This window comes from Podarcis melisellensis, assembly GCF_964234715.1.
Source record: "Podarcis melisellensis genome assembly, chromosome: 11".
Classification (NCBI taxonomy): Eukaryota; Metazoa; Chordata; class Lepidosauria; order Squamata; family Lacertidae; genus Podarcis; species Podarcis melisellensis.
Genome location: NC_138543.1, coordinates 22,469,072 through 22,494,263, shown reverse-complemented (window position 1 = coordinate 22,494,263; position 25,192 = coordinate 22,469,072). Strand labels below are relative to the sequence as shown.

Genomic DNA, 25,192 nt, shown 5'->3' with positions numbered 1-25,192 from the left:
CCAATGAAGTCCAGATCTGCCACTGGAGGCTCAGGTAGCCTCAGTGGCTAGAAGTGCCCTTTGCCAACTGCAACTTTTTGTTTTAATCATATTGGACAATTGGGCATCATTAGCAAACTTGTCTATCTCACTCCTCAACCCAAGCTCTAAATCATTCAGGGAAGAAGCCAAAAAGGCACAGATCACAATACTGATCCTTGCAGGATTGTGCTTTCTATGTCCCTGCATTGAAAGAACCTGTTGTTTATTCCTACTCTCTCCGTTCTGTTTCTAAACCAGTTACTGATTCATAAGAAGACCTCTTCTCTTGCTCCATGCCTGCTAAATTTACGTAGGAGTCTTTAGCAAAGGTACTTTTGTCATGGGTTATACAGGTGGGGCACATCCAAACACTGAATAACCTGCTTTATACTGTTTGTGTTTCATCCCTGGTCAACACTGAGTCTGCTGAGAAATGTGGGTTTTTTCCTGCAAGTTTCAGGAATGTACATTTTGGATTTATATTGTTTGCTCTTTTTGTCTACTACGTATAGAATTCTGGCACAATGCTCAATGCTATTGACTTCAATATTTGACAGTCAGTTGTAAAGGATATGAACTATTATGGTCAGGGAGACAAAGCAACTGTGGTTTTTATGTACTTAAATAGTTATATTGACAGAAACGGAAGCAAGTGAATTTCATGGGCCTTTGTTAACAGTGTGCAGATCTTTGTGATTATGAGGTTTTGCAAGCTGGTGGGAGTGTTACTATTTTACATTTTGGTCCCTGCAAGTGATCAGGCCAAAGAATACGCAGGTGTGTTGAGCAAAAAGCAAGGTTCCCTGGAGGAGCCAGAGGTATGTCAGTGAGCAGCAGCAAGTCTGGTAGAACAGAGGGAGGGTTTGGTGGCCTCAGCAACAGGATTCCCAATCTGACGAAAGTTTGCAAAGAACCTTATTGGAGTTGGTGTGAATGATCAGGCATAACTACTTGTATTTCTTTCTGCTGACATGAAGCCTGATAGTGCAGTGTCTGCTTCTTCAGGATTCATGAAGTTTCCTTTAGTGTTGTAGGCAAACTGGATCATACAATATTTTTGTTTTGTATAGACGGGATAACCGGAACAGGGAATTGAAAGTGCTGGACGAAGGACCACGGCACAAGTGTTGAAGAATAAATTTGTGGGAAGAAAACTTTTTTTAAAGGTACGTATCTTAAATTTTGTTCTCTTCCTGTCTGTGTCATTTTCATTCTTTTCTGGTATGTCCTATCTAGGGCACTTACCAGCAGTTGTTAAAAATTAGAATTTCCAAGCAAATGCTTTGCGGTTATGTCCTAGCGGTTATGTCCTAAGTAGAACTCCTGTCTCATTTCACTTCAGCTTTTTCACTCATGCTGCTGATAAAGATATTTGTGCTTCCTTTTAAATGTATGCTTCCTCCTTTCAGTGAGCTTTAAACTTCTTATAAACTATATGTAATAAATTGGGGCTGATGTAATTGTGCACAATTTGTTGTTTTAAAAACAACAGCATGCAAATCCTAAATATTGGCAGGTAGCACATTGTGAGGAATATATTACTATGCAACTATGAAATTATTCTGAAAAAATGTTAGTTATTAAATACTCTAATTTGAGAAGCAGTTTCTCATTAAGATTGAAAGTATTCCAGCAATAGAAGTTGCAAAATTTTGTTGTCTGTTGTGATATGTTTTAAACAAACATCTCTCAACATTTGATTTTTGCTAAGTTGTGAGAAAGCTTGACCAGCTGGCATTTTTGAATGCTACAAACTGTTTGGCTTCCCCCTTCTTTGTGAATGGTCCATACTTTTAAATCTGTAGTCTAAGAACATTATTGGTTCTGGCTGTCTTAGCAGCCCAAAGAGTTCTAAATGGCTCTGGAATAGTGTACTTGTGTTGTCCTCAAAGCCAACTGGACTCCGAGTATATTGCTGATGACAAGCTGCTTACACAAAGCAGTTTGGGGGCATTTGGTGACATTTTCCAGTCAGTCCATGTATGTTTGTAGAAGGAGCTGGCAGGGGTGGGTGATGGTTGTGGACTGGAGAAGACCTAATTTGATAATTTAAACATTTTCAAAGCCACAAACTGCCTCTCTTCTAGAGTGTAGTTGAGCTTACTTCTTGTTTTAAGTGTCGTAGTGAGACACAGAATCATTGCCATGGAAATATAGCATTAATAGGTTCTGCTTTTTGACATCTTTCTCATTAGTCTTGTTCTGTCTACAGATGTGTTGACCAGAAGAATCTCTCACTAGTGGCCCTTGAAAATCTAGTGCCTTATAAAAGATGGGGTTTGGAAGTGACCTGAAGTATTCTCATGAAGCATTGGTAAAACTGCAAGATTGGGAATTACGGCTGCTAGAAACAGTGAAGAAATTTATGGCCATGAGAATAAAAAGTGACAAGGAATATGCATCCACTTTACAGAATCTTTGCAATCAGGTTGATAAAGAGAGTACTTCACAACTGGATTATGTTAGTAATGTATCTAAGGTAAGAAAAATGAGGAATTTGAATTGATCACACTTTTGTGTATTTGATTTGCAAATAGTAAATTTTATGGCCAAGAGGTGTAATAATGTTTAAGGCTGCAGTCCTAATCATACTTATCTGGAGATAAGTACTATTGACTGGCTGGACTTATATAACCACCCTTAGGATTTCAATGTATGTTTGGGTGGTGTTAAACTAAAGGGTTTTTTTGGGGGGGGGGGTTTTGGGTTGAGACTAATCAGGTTGGCAATCTCTGAACTGAAGTCATATATATATTTCAGACTCTATGGATTGAAAGACGTTCATACTGGCTCTCCTAACAGACATCCTCACTGTAGCCCAGAGCAATGGGAATGCATTCACTTGCTGACAGTTGTCTCTCAGTCTCTGCTTTCCATATCTTTGGAAAATCATTACAGTGACTAGTAGCCATGAGGGCTATGCTCTGCCTCCACTGTCAGAGGCAGTATATCTCTGAATAGCAGTTGCTAGAAATCACAGGTGGGCAGTGTGTTGCTGCATTCATATCTTGCTTACAGGACTTCCACCATCAGCTAGTTGGCCATTGTGAGAACAGGATGATTAATTAGATAGGATAGGCCATTGGCCTGATAAGCAGACTGTTCTTACTTCATGTTCTTATGGCGTACTTGGACCTCTCTGGTCTCTTCCATTTGCTGTGTCCTGTAGCTTTCTTCATCCTGTATTACATTTGCCATTTGCAAGAGTGAAGATTAATACCCCCCATCCTGACTTACAGGATAAATTCACCTTTACCTTTTACATTACAGGATAAATGTTCTAAAAACAGTAGATATAACACGGTTTGCAGGTATGCTGTACCTATTGCGGCATTGATTGAATTATGTTGGTTTTGATACCTGTGTACTTGAGCTACTAACAGAGTAGGCTGGTTTATCTTGACATCTGCTTGTGAACCATGTGGTCTTTTTCTAATTCAGATTCATCTTCTCAAGGCATTAATGAAATGCAGCTCACAAAAACGTAAAATGAAATAACATGTTAATAATATGCATTGGAATAAGAACTGCACATTGCTTTAGTTGGGTTTATTAGCAATATAAATCAGTTTAGTGGATAAATAGAAGTACTTTTAGTTACACTCAAAGTTGAGCATTAGTAGTGTGGCTTCTTTTCCGTGTAAGAATGATAGTTTCATTATAATATCTCCTTTGCCTTTTCTGTTCAGCTACCTTTGGGGGTCTATTTGGAACATTAATGGCACTTGCTGCAGATTTTATTTATTATCACTTTTGCAATCTCTGTTCTTCAATTACAGTTTTATTAAATTAATAGATAAATCATTTTATGACCCAGAGATTCTTGGGAGAAAAAAAAGTTCTTATTTTCTATTCAAAACATGTATCAGGCCAATTTCAATTCAGGCTCTCAATTCTATTTCATAATAGTTTTATTCTGTAGTTTGAGGCTGCAATCCTGTACCCATTTACCTTAGACTAAGTCCTGTTGGACTCAGTAGTATATACATCCGAGTAAACATGCATAGAATTATGCTGTGAATGTAGCCTATTGTGCCCACTGTCTTTTTCTAAATCTAAACTGTAATAATTTGCACTTCAAACTTGCCAGTTATTCATTTATTGCTACATTTCTTGCGTCTAGGAATCTCAAGATAGCTTATATGGTTTACATCCTCCCCATTTTAGCCTCACAACAACCCTGAGGTAGGTTAGGCTAAGAGACAATGTCTGGCCCCACGGTCTGCTGGAATTCAGTAGTAGAATGATTTCCTTTTAATGTGTTTATTTCCTGAAACTGGTAAGTGTTTGCAATATGACACCAATTTTGTGTATAATTGTATTGTCAGGTGACAATTCTGTGTGTAGAATCCACAAATGCAGTCAGATGTTTTTATTCCTACTGTACAGTGATCTTTATTGCTATGTATCTAGTACTACATACTACTGTAAAAAAAATTAATCTAATCTCAGACAAATAATTTTGTTTTTAAGCCAGTAACAAATAAGCTCTCATCTCTTGTTTTCTCAAGTCCTGGCTGCTCATTGTGCAGCAAACAGAACAGCTTAGCAAGATCATGAAAACGCATGCAGAAGACTTGAATGCTGGGCCATTACATAGACTTACCATGATGATCAAAGATAAGCAGCAAATCAAGAAGAGTTACATAGGTGTTTACCAGCAAATTGAGGCAGAGATGTTCAAGGTATCTCATTCAATCATTATTCTGATTTATTTAGTTTGTAGCGCAAATTTAGCAATCCAAATCACCCATCGCTGCTATGTGATTAAAGGCATTGGTGGATTTCTGAGAGAATGTTACCTTATATTGAACACTTTTACTGGAATAGAATAATAATTTGAACTAATCAATATTTAAATAGTATCCCTGCGGCTTATTCTCTGAAAAATATAATCTAAGGTTCAGCTCAAATGCTAGTCTGTTGAAGCTGCCCAAATACTTCTGCTTGGTAGTGCTCCACTTAAGGAATAGTAATGTTTGAGTGTGAATTGCTGTGTCTGATTGTGTAGGACAGGCTGTGCATCCTTTCAGTATGTGGCTGAAACACCTTTTTTCTCTCCAAAGAGCGTCCTCACACATCTCTTGTTGGTTTGTTTTTTCTTGCTAGGTTACAAAAACAGAATTGGAAAAATTAAAATCTACTTATAGACAATTAATTAAGGAAGTAAATTCTGCAAAAGAGAAGTATAAGGAAGCTCTGTCTAAAGGTAGGTTCTTAATGATAAATAGTACTACCATTTGTATCTGCTGTGACCCTTTCATGAAACACTCAAAACAACATGTGTAATAAGACCTTAATAGAAACAGGAAAAATTAGTGGCTAAGTAATTGGCTAGACAGTTGGAAACATTGTGGAATGCAGTTGTATCCCATCCCACAGGTAATCCTAGACAGCCTCTCTTGTCCGTAGCAACTGTTTGAGCTTTTTCTACAGTCTCTTATATTTCAAATGTTGATCTGCACAACTCCTTAGCTGCACCTAAAAAGGAAATATGGTCCTTCTAAATTATGTGTTTAGCTTAACATATCTATGTAGAATTGCACTTACTATTATTGTATAAGTATCTTTCTGGTAACTTTCTATGTTTTTATGTTGAAAAATAAAATTGGAAAATTAAAAAGAAGACATAAACAAATCCTGTGGGTATTTCAACTTTGCACATTGACTTGATGCTGACCTCCAACTTGTGAATGCATAGTAACATTGACAGTCTTACTCTGGAGTCATATATTTGTGGGTGCCGATCAATGAAATACTACATTGATCACATGTCATTTGCCAGAAAACCCCATTCCCACAGTTTCGAATAAAAATTACCATGTTTGACACTTGCTCATGATACTTTGTATATATTGCTTCAGATGGATTTTATTTATTTATGCTTTTAGAGAATACACTCATCCAAGTAACAAACATAATATTTTGTGTTTTAGCTAATATTATTTAAGGAAGCTGGCAAATGTTACTTTGGTCACCTAGGAATTACCCATTACTACTATATTAAAAACAGAAATACAGCATGTCAACAAATAATCACAAGTATGAGTGTCTTTTGCAGAGTTATCTGAATCTTTTGATAAGGACACAAATCAGTGCATTTTAATGTTCAGCTAATGTGCTTATCTTACTAGGGATGTTGTACTGAAGGAGTGACTTTGAAAAAAGGGTTTTGAAGTAATGGTCTCAAGTAATTGTATTAACTTCCCAGTGTGGTGCTATAACCGGCATTTTTAATAAAGGCCTCAGAAGTACAAACAAGTGAAATATTTAAATGATTAGTTTGGAATAATGTAGCAGTTATGACAGCAATACTTTAAACGTCTCTAGACCAATCACTTCTAACAGGATATTTTTGAAAGGGAAATGTCTTGATTATTCAGAAATTGATAAACATACTCTTCAAAGGAGTTACAGAAAGCTACTAAGTTATAAGTAACATTTTTGTGGACACATTTTTGAAGTTGCAGCCTGTTTTGCCAAATATTCTTCAGTTGTTGTCTGTTGTTGTCTGCATTGAGCCAAAGCTAATATGTTGATCTGCTCACTTTCAGGAGCAGACTTTGCTAATTTCATGTGATGCAGCAATGCAGTAGGAGTGGTTTAACATGATCCGACAGCAAGTTTCAAGAGTTTCCCCATGATGGTAGTAGTTTGTGAGGGGTGGGGTGGCAGAGGCATTGGCATGCTCCTGGGATCCCTGTCACAACAGGGATGAGGTGAGGAGGTGCCGGTGAGGGTGAGGGTGGGGTTGCTCAGGGACAGTGGTCCTGCAGGTGTGTGCACACCTGGGGCGCTGCCAGCATGAACCTTCAGCTCCTATGACCCCATCAATTCTTATGTCTTCAGGATCAAAGTTGGGGTCAAAATATAACAGATTGGATTATTGTAATGGGTAGCAAACTGAATTAACCCTTTAACCAGAAGTAGAATGAACTGCTATCTAGTTATTTGAGAAATAGTTTTTGTAATAAATATGTACTCTCTTCTGTGTTCTGCCCCATTTTAGGCATGGATAGCAGGAATCATAGAGCTCTTTACCTTGGGAGATCCTCTTGGTCCTTGTTCTTATCTGACGGCATTCTGCCATTACATGAAAATATTTTTGTTTTGACATGTTTCCCTCCCCATAGATAGGGATTTATTTTGCAGGCTGCTTTCCTTTTGTGTAGGGATGAGGGGCCTGTGTGTGTGTGTGTGTGTTTGTTTTTAATATACTTCAAGTTTAATGTTGCCCCCTTGAGTTCAGGTTTTGAACTAGAAAATCAGGATACAAATAAATAGGCTTGGATGTTGAATGCTAGCTAAATGGCATTTGAACATTTACCAACAGTAAAAATAGATTCTGTCTGTATCTGTGTATCTGAAGAAGTGTGCATGCACACGAAAGCTCATACCAAGAACTAACTTAGTTGGTCTTTAAGGTGCTACTGGAAGGATTTTTGTTTTGTTTTGACTATGGCAGACCAACACGGCTACCTATCTGTGTCTGTATCTGGTTTCCATTAGAACCTAACATCTTTTGGGGACAAGTGCAAAATTTAGAAGAATTAGGCTACAACCCTACACCCACTTATCTGGGAACAAATCCCATTGAATTCAGTAGGGTGTATTGCTGAGTAGACATGTATAGGATTGCCCTTGTTAGGGAGGCAGAAATAGGAACTAGAATAAACAGTACTCCAGACTTGCAGTTCCACTGATTACATTCTAATGTCACAGCAAGCCACAATGAATGGTTTAGCATGAATGTGCAGATTGCTCCCACTTCACTCCAAACCTCAACTCTTGGCTTATAGTTGCATCTGAACCGGGATTGTGGTTTGTTTTACTCCAAACAAACCATGATCAGAAAGTTTGTTCTTGGCTTACCAATCCTAGTTTGCTTGAGTGAAACGAACCACGATAATCCAGTTTGGGTGCAATGCAAAGCCAGGATTGTGGTTTGCTGCTCCAGTGCTCCAGTTCACTAGTGAGGAGGAGCAAAACAGGAGTCATCTGGTTTACTGTGGCTTGTGAGCACACCCGTTGTGTTTGTAACTTGGAAAGTTTAACATCATGTTCTTTCTGTTTTTCTGTCTATGACAGGCTTTACTTGGTATTGGTTCAATGTGCAAGCTTCTTCCACAAATTAACTTGCCCTCATACTATTGTGGTATGAATCTGCAACTTGCATGCATGGGTTAGTGTTTTAATGGACAAGTGGTGGCAAAATCAGAACAAAACCAAGAAATTATCCATCAAAACAAACTGCCAAAAAAGAGACCACGTCTCAGGATGCTGATAAATATTTATTGGTAGCCCAGCACATTTCATTCAAAAGGCCTTGACTAAGAGTGTTATGTACTATTGAAAATATTTTCAATAACTCAAAGCAGTAACTAAAATGCTAATCTCCAGAAATCTCTGCAGGTATATAAAGCCCCTGAAAAAGACCCTTTTGGCTGAACTGTGATGGGTTATCTGTAAATACCTATCAGCATCCTGAGACTTGGTCTCCCTTTTGGCAGTGGGGGGATATACACAAACGCAAAGCCCCTCAGATGGGAAATGAAATTGGCTTTCAGTAGGTGCATTGCACACTCTTTGTGTGGTTGTTCACAAGCTTGATAGCTAGAACAGTTTTACAAGCATTCTTTCTTGTACAGATTGAACTTGTGTAATGGGATTCTATAATGGTCTTTGTGGCCTGACATACTGCACACAACCTTGTACTATATTAAACATTAGCAACAGGTGATGGCAGTAGTTATAATTGGAACATTTTGTGAAACCATTTTACAGCAAAAGAGGAATCTCTTCCTTTCTTCATCTTTTATTGAAAAATAGAACATGTGTGCACCTGTCTTTAGCTTTGTTACAAAAATAAAAAAGAAGTAAAACTGCAGCACTTAGAACACTGAAGCTGACAATAAACATGCTCTTCGCTGTACTCATTGTACTTCAGTCCAGTTCTGACATACAAAGGGAATACAAAGCCATCCCTGTTTTAAAACATTTTATATCCTGCATATTTTGGCCCTTCAGCTGGTTTTCAATAAAAAGTGCAGCAGGTTGGACAAATAATGGTCTTAGTTTTTCTTGCAGGTTTTGTCCACAGTGTGTGATATTGTTGCATGCCACCATGTGGACCTTGCACAGCACAGAGTGTGTGGAATTTTGGAAAAGAAAACAGAGTGCATGGTATTGGCAGAGCACACTGATGGCTCTTATGCTATGAGTGGCATTGAGTGTGGCTGGAGCCTTTGCCAGGCTTCTTAGGTTAAGGTGGAGCTAGGAAGGTTGCTTTATGATTCTTGAGGTTTATGTCAGCCTGGCTGTCTGACACTCAGTCTTGAGCATTATCTATTTCTTGTTTGGCCTGCCTACAGTGCTGCTAATATCCTGTCCATATTTAGATGTGACATTAAGCACTGGATTGTTTGCTTTCGCTTACCTTAGCATCCGGAGTGTGAGTGAGATCTGAGTGGCACAAGGAGGGAAGGAATTAAGTTATTTGGGCTTGATCCAGTCCTCATATGGTTTGTGTCCTCCCCTCCACCCTACATTAGTCCTCTTTTCACCATTCATCCAGGAAAACAGTAATAGAAATGGTATATACACCGTCTGGAATTCCGAAGGTGGTTCAAGAAGATCAGTGAAATAACTGCAGGAAGGAGAGCAGAATAACTGCTGGTTTTAGTTTTAAATTATCAATATGCATATAAAGTGGATATGTCTGAACTTAAACCGTAACAGACTGGAAATGTAATCCAATTTATTGACTTAAGGAAGATTTTAGTTATTTCCTCCCTGGTTTTAATTGAGGCCAAGGCATTCTTGTAATTTTTTAAAATGCTGAAGTTTAGGTGTCGAGAAAAGTGACAGGGATGTTCTCATGTAAGATAAAGATTAATTTTAATGTCCAATTAATGAGATTCTTTTTAATATGGCACAGTCAAGACTAATTTGCAAGCTGACCAAAAATATTTTGCAAGCAGAATTTGTTCCTCTCTTTGATCCAGTTGGAATGTTACTTAAAAATAAATGTGGGCATTGGAAGTGCAACTGTACAAGACATTCAAAGGAATACTAAGTAGTATCTTCTAGGATATTCATATAAAATTGCTTGCTTAGTTCAATAAGGGTACTTTAAAGAAAAGTATTTCTTCTGAGATACATATATCTGATTACCCCCCTTTCTATTTTATGAAGTGGAAATAATTTTGTCCAATTTAGATAAATATTTATGCTGCATAGATAATTTTTTGTGTGTCCACACGTATTCTTGTTCCTTTTATGTTGGAGGATTTATACCAGTGCTGCAACTTATATGGACATGGCTGCTTCTGTTTGCATAGTGGAAAAATCAGCATATGCAGTTCCCAGAAGTGAGTTGCAGTGCCAGAATTTAGTCCATTATTTCTGAACTTTACAAAACTATCCCCTTTGTAAAATCACTTTTGCTTGTGACTAGTCTTCATACTTGGTTGCCCCTGTAGCTAGTCTTGGTTTATTTTGTGGCATTTGCCCCTCATCACTTTCATTACTTTCTCAGTATTGCTCCTGCATTTTTGTGGGAGTATTGCCTCTTTTCCAAACGTGCCAGCTGTTTGAATTACGCATACCTGAGCATATCTGTGCTACAAATCTAAACCAGTTTCTATCTTGTTCTTAAGTAATGACTTCTATCTGAAGGACTCAGGAAATTACTGTAATTCTTTGTAGAGGCTGGTGCTCCTTGACCCCTACACTCTCAGAAAACCAGGACTCTCAAACCACTTTTCGATCTAATTATGTAGTGTAGGTGTACTTGGGTATATAATTAGGTTTAGACCTTTCCCTGCATCCACAAATGAGATGTTATCTCTCCAGGTTCAACAATATGGTCAGATGATTGATTATCTTGTATTGTTGAAAACTTGTTCGCAGCATAATTAAATAAACTATGCTAGAAACGTGGGTTTATGCTGATAATAGTTTATGCACATCCAATTCTGAAAATATATTTTGAGGGATCCTCATTTATATGGCATTTAAATGCCTTTTAAGCCATTTAAAAAGCAGAAGGCAAAATTACTTTGAGGGCAAAATAGAGACAAATGTAAACCTTTCTGGTTTTTTTTTAATACTTATGAGATTGTACAAATAACATTATTTGCAATGGTGTCATAACAGTTGCCTCACAAATGACAATACAGTTAGGGGAGCCATATCATTGCTGAGCATTGTGAGAAGGCATGTTCAAATGTTACGGTGTATCTTCCAGGCTGTAGTTTTCAAACTATGGGGTAAGCGCTGTGTGGGTCCAGGGGACAGGACAAAAGATAACACTTATGGGTACATGGTTGCAAGATCCAAGTAGGGAATGGATCATGTACCATTATACTCAGATGTACTTTCTTCAGTATCAAAATTGCTGTGGTCATTGTAGAAGCTGCAGAGGCAGGAAGCATATGGGAGTTTCTAACCACAGCAGCTTCTCTCAGCTCCTGTCACCTTTTCAGTTCTCTGGTTTTAGGAAGTGTTCCGAGATGCCTATTGTTGTTCTCTTTTAACACTGGTATTAGATTAGTAGCACAGTGTGCAGAGACTTGACCACAAAATAGTGTGCTGTGTAAATGCAGCTGCATGTGAGGATTTTGCACAGATTCTGCACACTCACCTGCCCCTAGATATGGCTGCCAGCAGTTTGGGGTTTCCAGTAATTTTTGAACAGGGGTCTGGAGTTCGAAGCTCTTCTGAAGGAGCTATTCATTCCATATAGACCTGCCTGGTGCCATGATCTACAGGGGAGGAGGCCCTGCTCTCAGTTTTGTGCGGTGTGAGGTTTGTGGGGCAGCAGGGCACAAGAAGACTTCTGTTGTGTTGGTGGCAGATTGTGAAATGCTCTCCCCTCTGAGATGTATCTGGTCTTCTCACTGGATATGTTTTGACAACGGGTCATGAAACACATTTTGAATAGGCCCTTGGGGAGTGGAATTTTATATTGTTGGGATCACATGGTAAAGCATGTGAGAAACATGGCTGTAGAATTCCTGTCGTAAAATGCTCTGTGATGGGATTCCTCCAGTTTGACTCTACATTATATCCTATAATAGAGAATCCCTGCTGTGTCCCAGTAATCCATATTTAAGAAATATACATCAAAAAGCAGTTCTAGTTGGTCATTTATCTGTCAGAAGCGAACCCTTCTGATCTAAGGATGACCATCTGTCCTGAGTATGTTGCACTTTAATTGCTGTAATTTTATTTATTTTAGTTTGTTCTGAGATTTTAAACTTGGTAATTGGTGATTTTATCCTGATACCAGTCACTGACTGTAATAAAACGACTTACCGTACTTAGTTAAGAAGTATTGTAAAAAGCAATTACAATTGTTTATGCTGTAATCCTTCGTACACTAACATTTATTTCAGTGTGTTATACTTATGAGTAAACCTGTAAAGGGTTGCATTATTTAACTACTTGCAATTGCTGTTTTGTATAGGGTAGAGAATCATGATTTATGTCATGGTTAACTTTTGACAAAAACAATTAATTGAATGATGCCTCAGAATAAAAGCACTTTGAGATATGAATGTATATTATGAGAATAAATGTTCAAGTAACTGCATTATGAGATTTTTCTAGCCCACTGCAAACTAAATGGAATAATACCTTACCCTTCATGAATGTGTAATTCATATTGTCGACTATAGAGCTGAGAACAAAATATGCAGGCAGTTCTGATGCTGTATGAGAGAAATAAATCAAAATAGGAACATAATATCCAGTACAGTTGTTCCTCAAACTCGGTGTTAAAAAAGGGAAGAAAAGAAAGATAAAGAGTGTATAGTGTAAACTTTTTTGCAGTATATTATACCTTTAAAAATGGTGATTCAGAAAGCTCTAATTAGGGTAGCTTGTGCCCAGTTCAACAAATTATATATTGTACTTTGGCATTCTGAAGCAAAGAGCCAGAGCCTGCTTTCATTTTGAAAATTGAAAGGCTAGCAGTTATTTGAATCTGTTTCTAGCACTAATTGGAACTCATTGCACCCTGGTAAGGCAGAGAGCTGAAGTAAAGAAATTGAATTTAAAGCCTTTAGAAATTGACAGACGAACTTAAGGGTCTCATTAGGTTAATAGCTTGCATTAGATAGCAGATATGAAAACAGAAGTGGTGGCTTGGATCCAAAAAAAACCAAGGAACTATCTCTCTAGGCTTGAGTTTCTCAATTGCAGGCACTGTGTATTGCATGGCAAACTGCTTTTAAAGGGAGGTGACCTAGGGTGTACTTAAGTATCTCTTTGGATCCCTGCCCATGTGTGCATTGAGCTAGAAATTAAATCATGAGCAAAGTTTAGGGTGCAGCCCTTCACAATTAATCATGTTAAAGCCCTGTTGAATTCACTGGAACAGGATTATGTCATATGCATACCTGCACCATTGAAATCAATGGTAGTTAAAAGTGGTTAACTTTGGCTCTTGCTTAAGTTTTTTTTTATTGCATCCCTATATAATTATGGATTTTCCTTCCCATTGCTCTTCCTTCAGGAAAGGAGACTGAAAAAGCCAAAGAACGTTACGATAAAGCTACTATGAAACTCCACATGTTGCACAATCAGTATGTGTTGGCGCTGAAAGGAGCACAGTTACACCAGCACCAGTATTATGACGCTACGCTTCCTCTGTTCCTTGACTCCTTGCAGAAGATGCAAGAAGAAATGGTTAAAGCACTGTAAGACACATTTTCTTTTATTGTAAAACCATGCATATTTCAGCTGCCTGGGCACATTGCATTGTTATTTGTAAGTAGCGGTAGCCTAAAATAGCATCCATTGCTGTTAGCTACTCCCAAAATTCTACAGTGGCAGCTGAGGATAGAAACGTGAATTTAAGGTGCTGGTTTTATAAAGCATTGTATGGTTGGGAGTATCCGAGGGAACACTTTCTGCCAACCTGGGCCTGTATCAAAGACCCTGCACTCGGTGTCACTGCCCTCAGAGTTGAGTAGTCAACACAGAAATTGCCTTTCTAATGGTGGAGTCCTCATTGTGGAACATTCTCTCCAGGGACAGTAGTCAGCACCAACTTTGTGTGTGTGTGTGTGTGTGTGTGTGTATAAAGTGAAGAAGATAATTTTATTCTCATGGGCTTTTAATGGATGATTGTTTTCTGCTGTTACTTGTCTGAATTGCTGATGAGGTGAAATCAGCAAATGCCCGCAAGAAGTAGTAGAAATAAAATAGCTGGTGCAATCTGAAAGCTGGTTGTTGGGACTTTAAACAGTGCTACATTGGAAGCTTGATCTGAAAAGTGACATTATAAAAGTATGTAAACAATATTTTCCATTCCATGTCATCGTTGGCTGTTCAGTTTTTATTAATTGGGTTGGATAGCCGTAATTGCTCTTGGTCTTCCTTTTTTCACAGCATAATCTTACAAAAAGACTCCTAAGGTAAATGGAGTTGCATTTTGGTTATGGGTAGCTTTCCTCCCCTTTTAGCTCAACAGCTTCTGTAGCTATTCTAAAACCAGGTTACTCCCTCTTCAAACAGTTGCTAAAATATTAATGGGCCTTTTGAAACAAACAGGGTTGCATTTTTTAATTTACTTTGAAGTAAATTGTTAAATTGGAGCCCGTATTTGCCATTCCTAAAGCAAGTGACCCTGTTCTTCATTTTGTGACTTTTGCTCTTTTTCTTGTTTTGGCAGTCGTGAGTAGCATTGTTTCTCTAAGCATAGAAATTGTGTCTTCGTGCTCTTACCTGTTCAGTGCTTAGGATTTCATGGGGAACAATTTGTACCAGTGGATTAAATCCAATGGTGTCTATCCCACAGGTAGACTACATTTCCTCTCTCACGATAGGGCTTCCTCTTTTGGGGATTCTTCAGCAGAAGTTTGCAGGGAGCACAGGAGGCTGCTGGGTGAGAAGAAAGGAAGGGAAAGTCCTGTTGTGTGAGAGGAAGTCTATTCTATTTGTGGATGCATACTATGGGATTTACCCACTGATGCAAATCTTTGCTTATTTGACTTGTGCAGATGGGCCTATTTAAAAGGACATAACCTTCTTATAGTTTAGTTCTGAAACCTCAAATCAGTCTGATATTCATTTGGCTCTTCAGAAACCTTCTTGCAGTTGCTGGGACTTCCAGATCACTCTTGATTGGGACCTGTCCTTAGCCTGCTCAATTTTATGGGTATGGTACTGAATATTTGACAACCCAGTAGAAAAAGGTTTTATGTTTTGATTGATTGATCTCACTCTGAACAAAACCTTTGAAAAAGCATCATGCAGCAGTGAATATATTGTAGCATGCAGAGTGCAATTCAGTTATTCAGTGTTTATTTTTATTAAGTCATCCTGCTCAGCTGAACCTACAGCAAGTTTCTCATATTCTGGTGAGCAGGGTAGATTATGCTAGATAAATGGCTACCATCAGGATGTGTGGTTCAGGGGAATCTTCATTTCCTTCTTCAGTTCAACAGAAATAGCAGACAGAGGAGAAGAGATAAGAAGGGCGGTATAGTGGTTTCCTTCACTTCTCTCTTTCCCTTCGTTGGTGGTTTGAAAATGAGAAGAGGAACATGAAGCAGCTGCTATGGCATGTTTCTTGCAATCTGCTTGTTCCCCATGTGTTGTTCTAAAGAAGGAAAGGGAGGAGCAGAAGGGAAATTGCTTATGCTTCAGGGTTGCTCTCACCTCCCTTTCCAGCTTTTGAAGTATCACACAGGTGAGGATAGGCTGCATACCAATGTACGTATCTTGAATGATGAGTTTGTGGTTGAAGCGTGATCACTGTAGCACAGTGTAGACACATGATTGTCTTTCCCAGACTGGGCTCTGAGGGAACTTGTTCATCTGGTTCCTGGCAGAAACTAGATTTGTCACATTGCTGAATGGATGGCTCCTGTGTCAATTATGGAATTCCCCCTGTCCCTTTGCAGAAGCAAATTGTGCAAAGCCTAATTGTCTGGCTGCTGTGTCCACTGTAAAATAACTTCCTCCCCTTTCAGAACTGTTTATAAAACTTTTAAAAACAGTGTAAAAAAATAAAACATTTTAAGAGCTGAACAAGTGTTTGATAGGATAAGCATGCCAGGAAGCAGACAGCCCATCTGAAGCACTGAGGGAGGGAGAGAGAGTGTGTTGGAATCTGATCCACAAACTGTGATCTTCACAGAAGGGCAGGGAAGCAGATTGCACCTCTTGTTCATATGTCTGTACCCTAAGAACTTTTGCTCTTCACAGCCTACTCATAAAAAGCATTTGGAGGCCTTGGGAAGGTTGCAATACCAAGACATAAAATTATGAAGCAGCATATGTCATATATAAATAAGACTTAATTATCCAAGGAGTTAATGAAGAGTTAAAAAACAAGAATTCATCCATTCCTTCATGTTTTTAGTTTATAAATTACTAAAAGGTTTTCTAGCCATACTTACGCAGTATTTTTCTTTTCTCCAGAAAAGGTATCCTTGAAGAATACAGTCAGATCACCAGTCTTGTAACAGAAGAAATAGTGAATGTTCATAAAGAGATCCAAACATCTGTTGAACAGTTAGACCCTGGTTCTGAGTACAGTAGTTTCATAGAGGCTCACAGGTAAATGTATATTTATAACTGCTGTTGTTGTTTCACCATTGCAAACTATAATCTGTTCTAAATAAATTTATCCTCAACACTGTAGAACATCAGATAATATGTGGTGGCATCACATGCATGCTCCTCATGCAGCAGCATGCGAGATAGCGTCTCTTTTTCCACTTGGTTGCCTGATGTTCCAAAAGAACTGGTTGTAGGAATCTGGAGAATATCTCCTGTTGGCTTTCTTGTCTGTCTTGCTAGTGAGCAGCATCTTGTGTTTGTCTCTGGATTCAACTAGAGAGTCATTGAGGATTTCTTTTCCAAGAAGTTTGCCACCCACATAGCAGGTGGTGGAGAGCTTAACGCAGGACCGAATATCTGCCTCCCAGTGTGTAGATGCCACAGAGTGCATCTGGCCACCACACCAGCCACAAGGACATAGTATCCATTGTAGCATCTGCAATGAATGCAGCTGAACAGTGTAGCTTGAGTAAGGTTTGGCGGGTACGACTCATATCTTGAGCAGGCTTGTCTAGAAGATCATCCACCTGCATTAAGAATGCATGTGCAGACACCAAGTCTGTGCAAACTACTTTTCTGGCTAAGGCCCTAAAGCGCAGTCTAGGTGGCATTCTTCAGCTGAGAGTCCCCTTCCTGCAGAAACAGAGCTTTAGAAACTGAATTGGAAATAGGTAGAGCTACGCTGGGCAGTTTTAAGGAGTCCATGCAATCAGAATCTAAATAGTATAAGTTTTTAGTGAGCACTACCGCTTTCTGATGCTGGAGGGTTGAATCCCATTCAGCCTTTGTAACCGTCAAGAAGGGAGTTGGAACCGGAACTCCAGACATAGGAGGTTGTGGTTCCTTTAGTACTGCCACTGTTTTAGTGGAAGCAGGAGATGACGGGGGGGGGGGGGAGTTAAACTCCAAGGTAGCTAAAGTTTTGCATAATAAAGGAATGTAATGAGATTCCTGGAATAGCCAATGTGAGAATTGTTGGTGTTTGTGCGTGGTGTGTCACTCCATACATCCTCATATTAATCCATGTTAGTAAAAGGAGTCATTGGATTCTAATCCTCTCCCAGACCAAAGGAATGGAGACACTGAGGTCTGGTGGAAGCAAGCTCAGTGGTAGGTACATTAGGCTGCCTTGAGCTGAGAGAGAACCTTTTGGGTGCTGTCTTTGATGTCATAAATCCCTTGCCAGCACGTCTGGCTTGAGCAGGTGAAGAGCACGTAAGAGCTGAGAGTTGTTGCAGGAGAGCCTGCTTGATTTGATTGAGCGTGTCCTCAGACAGCTGTAGGGTATGAGCAGGAGCTGGCTCTGAGGGGGGAATGGACCCCTGAAAACCCTGGTCAGTGGTAGTTTTGGAGGGAAGGAAGGTTGGAACCCCCTAAATTTCTCGATAATTGAGAAGGACTAATGTGATTCAGAGCATTCCAAGGAAGCAGTTTTTAAAGTCCTTCTTGCATCTTTTCCTTTTCTCAGTTGGTATCAGCCTCAGAGGAGGGAGGGTCGCTTTCCCCCTCCCCAAGTATCTAACCTCACTAGCCTCCCTGGAGCAGAAGAAACTGTACCTCTGGTGGGCTGGGTGCTGCAGGAGAGGTTTCAGCCATTGATGTGAATTGTCAGGTTCTACTTCCTTCTCCTTTCAGTTTTTTGTAAATGAATTGAGACTCTCTTTTGGAAAGGAATCCCCGATAAAGAGATTCTTCCTGCTTGCTGGAAGAGGAAAAATGGCTTTCTTGCCAAAAGCAAGCAAGATGGGCTTGCACTTTCTCTAGGTTTCTCAGATCCCTTTCCCTTTGTCTTGCATATTAAACGGCTGTTGCTGTAGTAGAAAGGATTTTCTTTTCTCTCTTAGCTTAATGTATGGGGGGGAATATATAGAAGCTTTTGTTAAATTCCATCTATTCTGGGGTGGGGGGCTCTGTGAAAACTAAATACACAAAGAAGCTAAAGTTAAATCTGAGGATTTAAAGTTAAATCTGAGAAGTACTGAGTAAAAGGATTCAGTAAGCTATTTAGAAAGACAAGAGAAAGTGAATAAAAATGTAAGAACCTGAGAAATCAGTGGGAGCTAATGGCAACTGGCTTCACTTTGATCGAAAGCAGGAGCTGAACTGCATGATGGATGCCCCACCTCCCAAAAGGTTGCTGCCTGCCTTTGTTCAGTGGGCAGAGCCATTAACCCATACTACTAACACCTGGGAATGGGAAAATTGCTGGAAATGGGAAAACTGTCTTCAACACTGTGGAACAACAGATAATTGGGTGGTGACCACACATGCATGCTCCTAGTGCAGCAGCATCTGAGATAGTGTGGTTTAAATCACCCAAACTGTTTGAGGGACTGCTTCATACAGGTGAATAGTTGCACCAGAACTATGTGAGCCACCTGTGTGAGCTGTCAATTGTATGAACTTGTCCTCCTTTGATCGTGTGATTGGTGTAGATTGCAGCCATTACATCTGCAGAGAAGGAGCTTTCAAGGATCAAACTAGGACATAAGTCCTGTTCCTCAGGCAAGAGGTTAGTGGGATGGGGCATGGACAAAGGAAATCCACATACAACTACTTTAGCAAAGGTCATTGTCAGCTATGGAGGCATAGTTCATAAAAGTTCTTACTTTCTCTACGCTTGTTTTAAATATAAAATATATTGTTTTCTATGGTCCTTCCACTAAATCTTAGTATAATTGTCAGAACTAATAGCCTGTAGCTGTCCAGCCTGGTATGGAAGTAGAATACAGTGTCATTCCCACTTCAGGTGCTTGGTGTTAGTCTGTGTCCCACCTTTGGCAGCATCTAGAACAATTAGTCCTAGCAGCTCAAATGTAATCCCATTTGTGTGACCTGTACTCATATAGAGTCACAACAGCGCCTATGGACAACCGTGATATGTTAATATCCTGATTCCTTTAATTAAATGCAGTTGTATTTTTGTATTTTTGCAGTTGTGCAATGCAGTTGTATTTTTGTAGACTATGAATAGCATATTGTACTTGTGTGAAGTGTCTTTGAGTATTATATCAAACCAATCAATGTTTTGCATCTGTAAAGGACACCAGATGTTGCGCAACAAGAAATAGAGTTTGATACATCTTTATTGGAAGAAAATGAAAATCTTCAAGCTAATGAGATTATGTGGAATAATTTAACAGCTGAAAGTTTGCAAACGATGTAAGTAACTTAGCCTCCTTTCTCATTTTTTTCATCTTGCCTTATATGGTTCAGTTACTGACATCTGCAGGTAGACCAGACCCCTACATGAAAGCTGGAGAGCTGTGCCCGTCAGTGTAGATAATACTGAGCTAGATAGACAAGAGTTTGCTTCACTGCAATACAGCTTCCTATGTTCCTATTTGTTGACCAGGGTGATGAGCAAAGTGATTGCAGTATAATGACCAGTAAGCTTAGGAGAGTGGGGAATTCTTACTGGGGGTGAGTGATATATCAATATTTCATCTCTTACCGGTATGAACTCCAGACCACGATAAAGGTTTCATTTTCCCCCCACCCTGTAATATATCGAGAATGCACTACCCAGCTGGCCTTGCGGACCCAGCTGGCAGGAAGCAGCACTTTACTGCAAAGCAAACCTTTACTGCAAAGTAGATGACCATTTCCTGCCTTCAGATCTTCAAAGCATAAGCCCCTGCTGCCTCTCAGAGTAAAGGGCTTTACTTTGTCGTAAAATCTGCTTTCTTCCTGCAGGGTCTGCAAGGTGCAAGCCCCATGCCTCTGGCTAGAGACAGATCCAGCATAACAATAAGCTTCCCTGCTGAGGCAGGGAGATTCACTAGGCAGAATAGAGACCCAGCACGATATCAGGCTAAGCATGATATCAAGGTCTCTACTCTGCCTAGCAAGAGACATTGTTTGTGCCTTAAAGCCCCGTGGATCTTATTGCCAGAAAAATAAACTTTGTTTGCTTATTGGAATTGATTCTGATCAGCAAACAAAGTTTCTTTTTCGTGATAAGATCAATGTCGCTTGGCTCCTGCTTTTGTTAAGGCAAAGAAGCAACAATTTACTTTTGCAGGAAAGGCTTTATGCATTTGGAAACCAAGGTGCAGATGATGCTGGTGAATGGGCTGTTGAACTTGCCTGAGCCAACATGGCCAGTGCACAGGGATGATGGGATTTATAGTTCAAAACAACTGGAGGGCTATAGTTGGTATAGAATGTATTTCCCCCCAATCGATGTGATATAAGCAAATAATAACAATAGATGGATATGTGTTCATATAAGTGTATATTGCTCTCTCTTACATTTTCAGCTGTATTCTGATGAAAACACTAGGGAGTTGCTAAGTGTATGCAGTATATATTTGTGAGATGAATATATATTTTTTTTCATTGAATCCTTAGGTTGAAAACAGTAGTAGAAGAGCTGATTCAGACACAGCAGACACTTCTAAACAAGGAAGAGCTAGTATTGGAATTAGAAAAAAAGATAGAAGAATCTTCTAAGATCTGTGAGAGGAAATCTGAGTGAGTATTTAAAAAAAGTCATGAAGTTTTAGTGTGCCATGATTGGATCTCATATCTGAAAATACTTAAGCAAGCCTGTCTGTATTCAAATGACTTGTTTATAACTTGTTGGGAACATATATTCCAAGGTAGCAGAAGACCCTCCGCAATTGCTCCAATTTGGGTATTAAAATCCCCATAAATATGTATAAATGCTGTGGGAAATTTACCACTGACCTGCTCCAGTAAGGAAGTTAAATCTGACCATATCCTGGTGGTCAGTGACCGACTATTAAGCGGAGGAATGTAGATGTTTAAAAGCAAGGTTCCTAATTGTATTAGCTCCTAAAAAGTCTGGATCTATTGACCAGTTAGGTAAGCTTTCATTAGAGGAATATATAGCAAAACCTCTTACTTGGGATAAGGCATACCCAGCCCCATTTCTTGCTCATTTGCCGTGTAAAGAACCAGGGCTGTCCATATAAGGCAAATAAATTACACCGTGCTGCAATTGCTTTGTAGTTACCTCCATCTCCCTTGCCCTAGCTGCTCCAGTTGAGGATTTCTGGACAATGGAGTCCCAGATGATTTATTTTAAGCACTGTGGGTCTGTGCTTATGTGGTAACCATATTAAAACCATTAAAATTGCAGAATATCCCTCAGTCAAGATGAGCTTTAAAATTCCTTATCAGGAGAATGCTGAAAGCCGAATCAAAAGTTGCCCTCTCAGCGCCTTTGCTATAATTAACATATATGACTTTTAAGTCCACGTAAAAGTAAAACAGATAAGCTCCTTGCCTGCATGTTGCAATTAACATGAACAGCTGAGCCAATTGACTTTAAAACTAAGACAAATTAAAACAGACGGTGTAGCTCAAAGGACCTGTCAAATCCATGTTTTTTTGAGAGGAGAAATTAGCTTCAGGTCCCCCCCCCCCTCTAAATTAATTTTATCTCGTTCATTTTCAGTGTTGTGCTTCTATTAAGCCAGAAACAGACACTGGAAGAATTGAAGCAAACGGTTCAGCAATTGAGATGCACTGAAGTCAAGTTTGCTGCCCAGAAGGAACTTCTAGAACAAAAAGTGCAAGAAAATGATGGGAAAGAACCGCCACCTATTGTAAACTATGAGGAGGATGCCAGATCAGTTTCTTCAATGGTAATTCCTGTGATTATTATGGTATAACAGTGGCATTAATGGTGTACTTGTATGGGGCTGCAACTAGCAGTGACTGTTAACTGGAGGATATAGCACAACTACAAGGCATCCTGTTTCACTTTAGAGTTACTTTAATGATACGTTGATGAATTAGGATCTTATTTTTTAAAATTGAATTTTGGTGCAACTGTAAATACAAAGAGAATTTAAGAATGAGGATCTTACTCAATAGATTGCTTTAAAGCTGGATTAAAATTAAGGTGGCTAGTAGCGCATCAAGACCAAAGAGAAAACAGGTTTGCATAAAACTTGCATAAGCGAATTGATATGTGTAGATTGAAATTCAGAAACGATTGCTGTAATTTAAATGAAAGGGCAGCACTTATTAACATAGTGAGGAAGTCTGGGGCCAGAAGACTTGTGTGTCTGGTGAATCTACTGTCTAAGTTCTAATTGCAGAAGGGCAGCTTCAAGGCTTCATGGACTATGATAGCCATGACTATATCCTCTTTGTCCAGAACATTACATTTCCAATTACTAGGGCTATGCACCAGATTTGACTAAGTCCTGAATCCTGAGCCACGTTGTGCCTATTTGGAAGGATTCAGGCCTTGCAGAAGTCAAGATAGCCACAGATCCCTGTGGGTTGTGTTGAATGACCCAGAGGGATCTGGGGCTGTCAAGGATAAGGCATCAGGCAGGAAGAAGAGGCGTGCATTGAGTTCCTTGTGACTGACAGCTGCCTATTTTGAGAGAAGGTAGGAGCCTAATGCCCTGTGACTCTCCTTCCTGCCTGATTACCCCACTTGATCAGTGCCTCTGCATAACAGCTGTTGAGCAGAGGCATTGATCCTGTGCGGTGCGGGGTGATCCTTGCAAGTGGCTTCCCTACAGAGAAGTCACTTGCAAAGCAGCACCCTGAAGGATAGATGCCTTCAGCTGTTGTGTGGAGGAGGCATTATTTCTGCACGGTATGGGTCCTGGATTTCCTGCTGACATCATAGGGTCACTGGGTTGGAAGCTGTAGCTCTGCTCTGAAGACGAGGTAGGGAAAGAAATTATTTTGGAAGACAGCAGTTCCCAATCAGCTGGTTTATTGGTTTCCGACTATCCTGGCAGAATGGACTATATGGATTTTGGGGACTCAGTTAAGTTCTTACCTTTTGGAGTAGGATATAAATCTCTGGATCCCCACAGGAATTCTAATTCATAATATCTATGAAATTGTGTGGCTTAGCATTGCTTCTGTTTCATGGCAGGCAGATAAAACAAAAAAAGAGATAATTCATTTTATTATAGTTGGTAACCTTCCATCGATATGTGGGAGCGATTCACTAGAAATTTCTGAGTGGCTTTCCTCAACATGCAGAGGTTTGGAACTTGTGTTTGGTGAATAAAATTTTCTCTCATTTTTTTTGTTCTGCCTGTCTGCATCACGTCAACATGACTTCTTGGTTTGCAGGAGAGAAGACTTCCTGACATCTATATCTCATGCATATGAAAATGTGCATTTGATATAATTTATTTCTGTCTCCATTAGGGCATGCTTGTTTTCCCATAAACATGTCCAAATATACTGTCTCAATACTGGCTATTGTTTCACCCTCCCTCTCTTTTCCCATCTAGTTGTTTTTCAAATGCCAAAGTTGCATTCATTCCCCTGTCACTATTATTGGTATGCAAAACATGAGATGTACATGCTGCTCTGGACAAACTAATTTGATAAGGGCCTCTGCTAGAAAGTTTGCAATATAAATTAGGGATAGCGTAGCAAGAAAAAATATATACAGTGGTACCTTGGTTTAAGAACAGTCCTGTTTAAGAATGATTTGGTTTACGAACTCCACAAAACTGGAAATAGTGTCCCGGTTTGAGAACTTTATCACAGTCTAAGAACGGAATCCGAATGGTGGAAGAGCACCGGCGGCGGGAGGCCTCATTAGGGAAAGCGCACCTCGGTTTAAGAACGGTTTCAGTTTAAGAATGGACTTCCGGAACAGATTAAGTTTGTAAACCAAGGTACCACTGTGTAAAGAAAATTAACTGAGAGAAGGAAGAAAGGGTTGCTGTATCAGTACTTAAGAAAAAGTAAATTAGTTTTCTGATAATATTGCCATGGCCATACTAACCATAGAGTCAGCTTGCAACTATTCTGGGTGCCAAAATACCTGGGGTGCTAGCCTCACCTGTGTAAACAGAGAGCACCACTGTGTGGACTTTTGAAGGTGACACAAGAGACAGCTTAGTAGCAATTAAACTAGGTGATATTCCCTCCCTTCCAGGAAAGATAAATGAAAGTCTTTTGATCCTCATGGAAACACACTTCGCCAAATATGTGCCTGTTTTGATGTGGGAGCATTTCACATGCATACCTCTAAGCATTTCCTTACATTTCCTGGACTTTGCACACCCTAGTCTTGGAGGCTAGCTTTCAGAGGGAAAAGGGAGCAGGGACAGTGTTAACAGGGAGTGTTGTGACTGGAGGGCGATGGAGGGGCTAAGAATCCATTCCTACCTCATGATACCTGTGTACAAATGACTACTACCCCACACACACATTAGTGCTCTCTATCTTTGCTTTGTAAGATGGGGTTCCCCTACCCTGAATTCAAAGAAGAATGCTAAACGCATCTTTTCTGTAATGATTGTGATTGATCATCCATTTTCAGTATTTCTTCGATAAAACAAAAGTATTTTGTTGGTGAATTATATATAACCTTTTCTCTTACCTCACCATGCTGTGATTCTTAGTCATTTTTGAATGGCTTTTCAGATTTACCATGTATAATGATCCTCCTGAATGAAAATTATTTATTTACTTAGAAGTTAAATTGTTGTTTTCATTTCAAAGCAGGTCATCCTTTTGACCTTTTCAATTTTGTTATTTAATTCTTGACTTAAACAACTATGAATGCCTTACGCATTTCTGATTTATGATCAGCAGCATTCTTTTATGAATTTACAGTGTTGTCGAGCACAAA

General features: G+C 39.4%; 1 protein-coding gene across 4 annotated transcripts in view; it reads left to right on the top strand.

Moving 5' to 3' along the window:
• The window catches only part of FER (FER tyrosine kinase), a 141,335-nt gene that overhangs the window by 8,150 nt on the left and 107,993 nt on the right, over positions 1-25,192 (top strand). For all 4 annotated transcript variants that reach the window (XM_081930537.1, XM_081930538.1, XM_081930540.1 and 1 more), the window contains exons 2-10: positions 1,092-1,187; positions 2,234-2,500; positions 4,533-4,706; positions 5,131-5,230; positions 13,541-13,724; positions 16,456-16,593; positions 19,639-19,758; positions 20,950-21,072; positions 22,022-22,211. In XM_081930537.1, coding sequence (XP_081786663.1) covers positions 2,294-2,500; positions 4,533-4,706; positions 5,131-5,230; positions 13,541-13,724; positions 16,456-16,593; positions 19,639-19,758; positions 20,950-21,072; positions 22,022-22,211 — 1,236 coding nt within the window. In that variant the 5' untranslated portion in view covers positions 1,092-1,187; positions 2,234-2,293. The remainder of the gene's footprint in view (positions 1-1,091; positions 1,188-2,233; positions 2,501-4,532; positions 4,707-5,130; positions 5,231-13,540; positions 13,725-16,455; positions 16,594-19,638; positions 19,759-20,949; positions 21,073-22,021; positions 22,212-25,192) is intronic.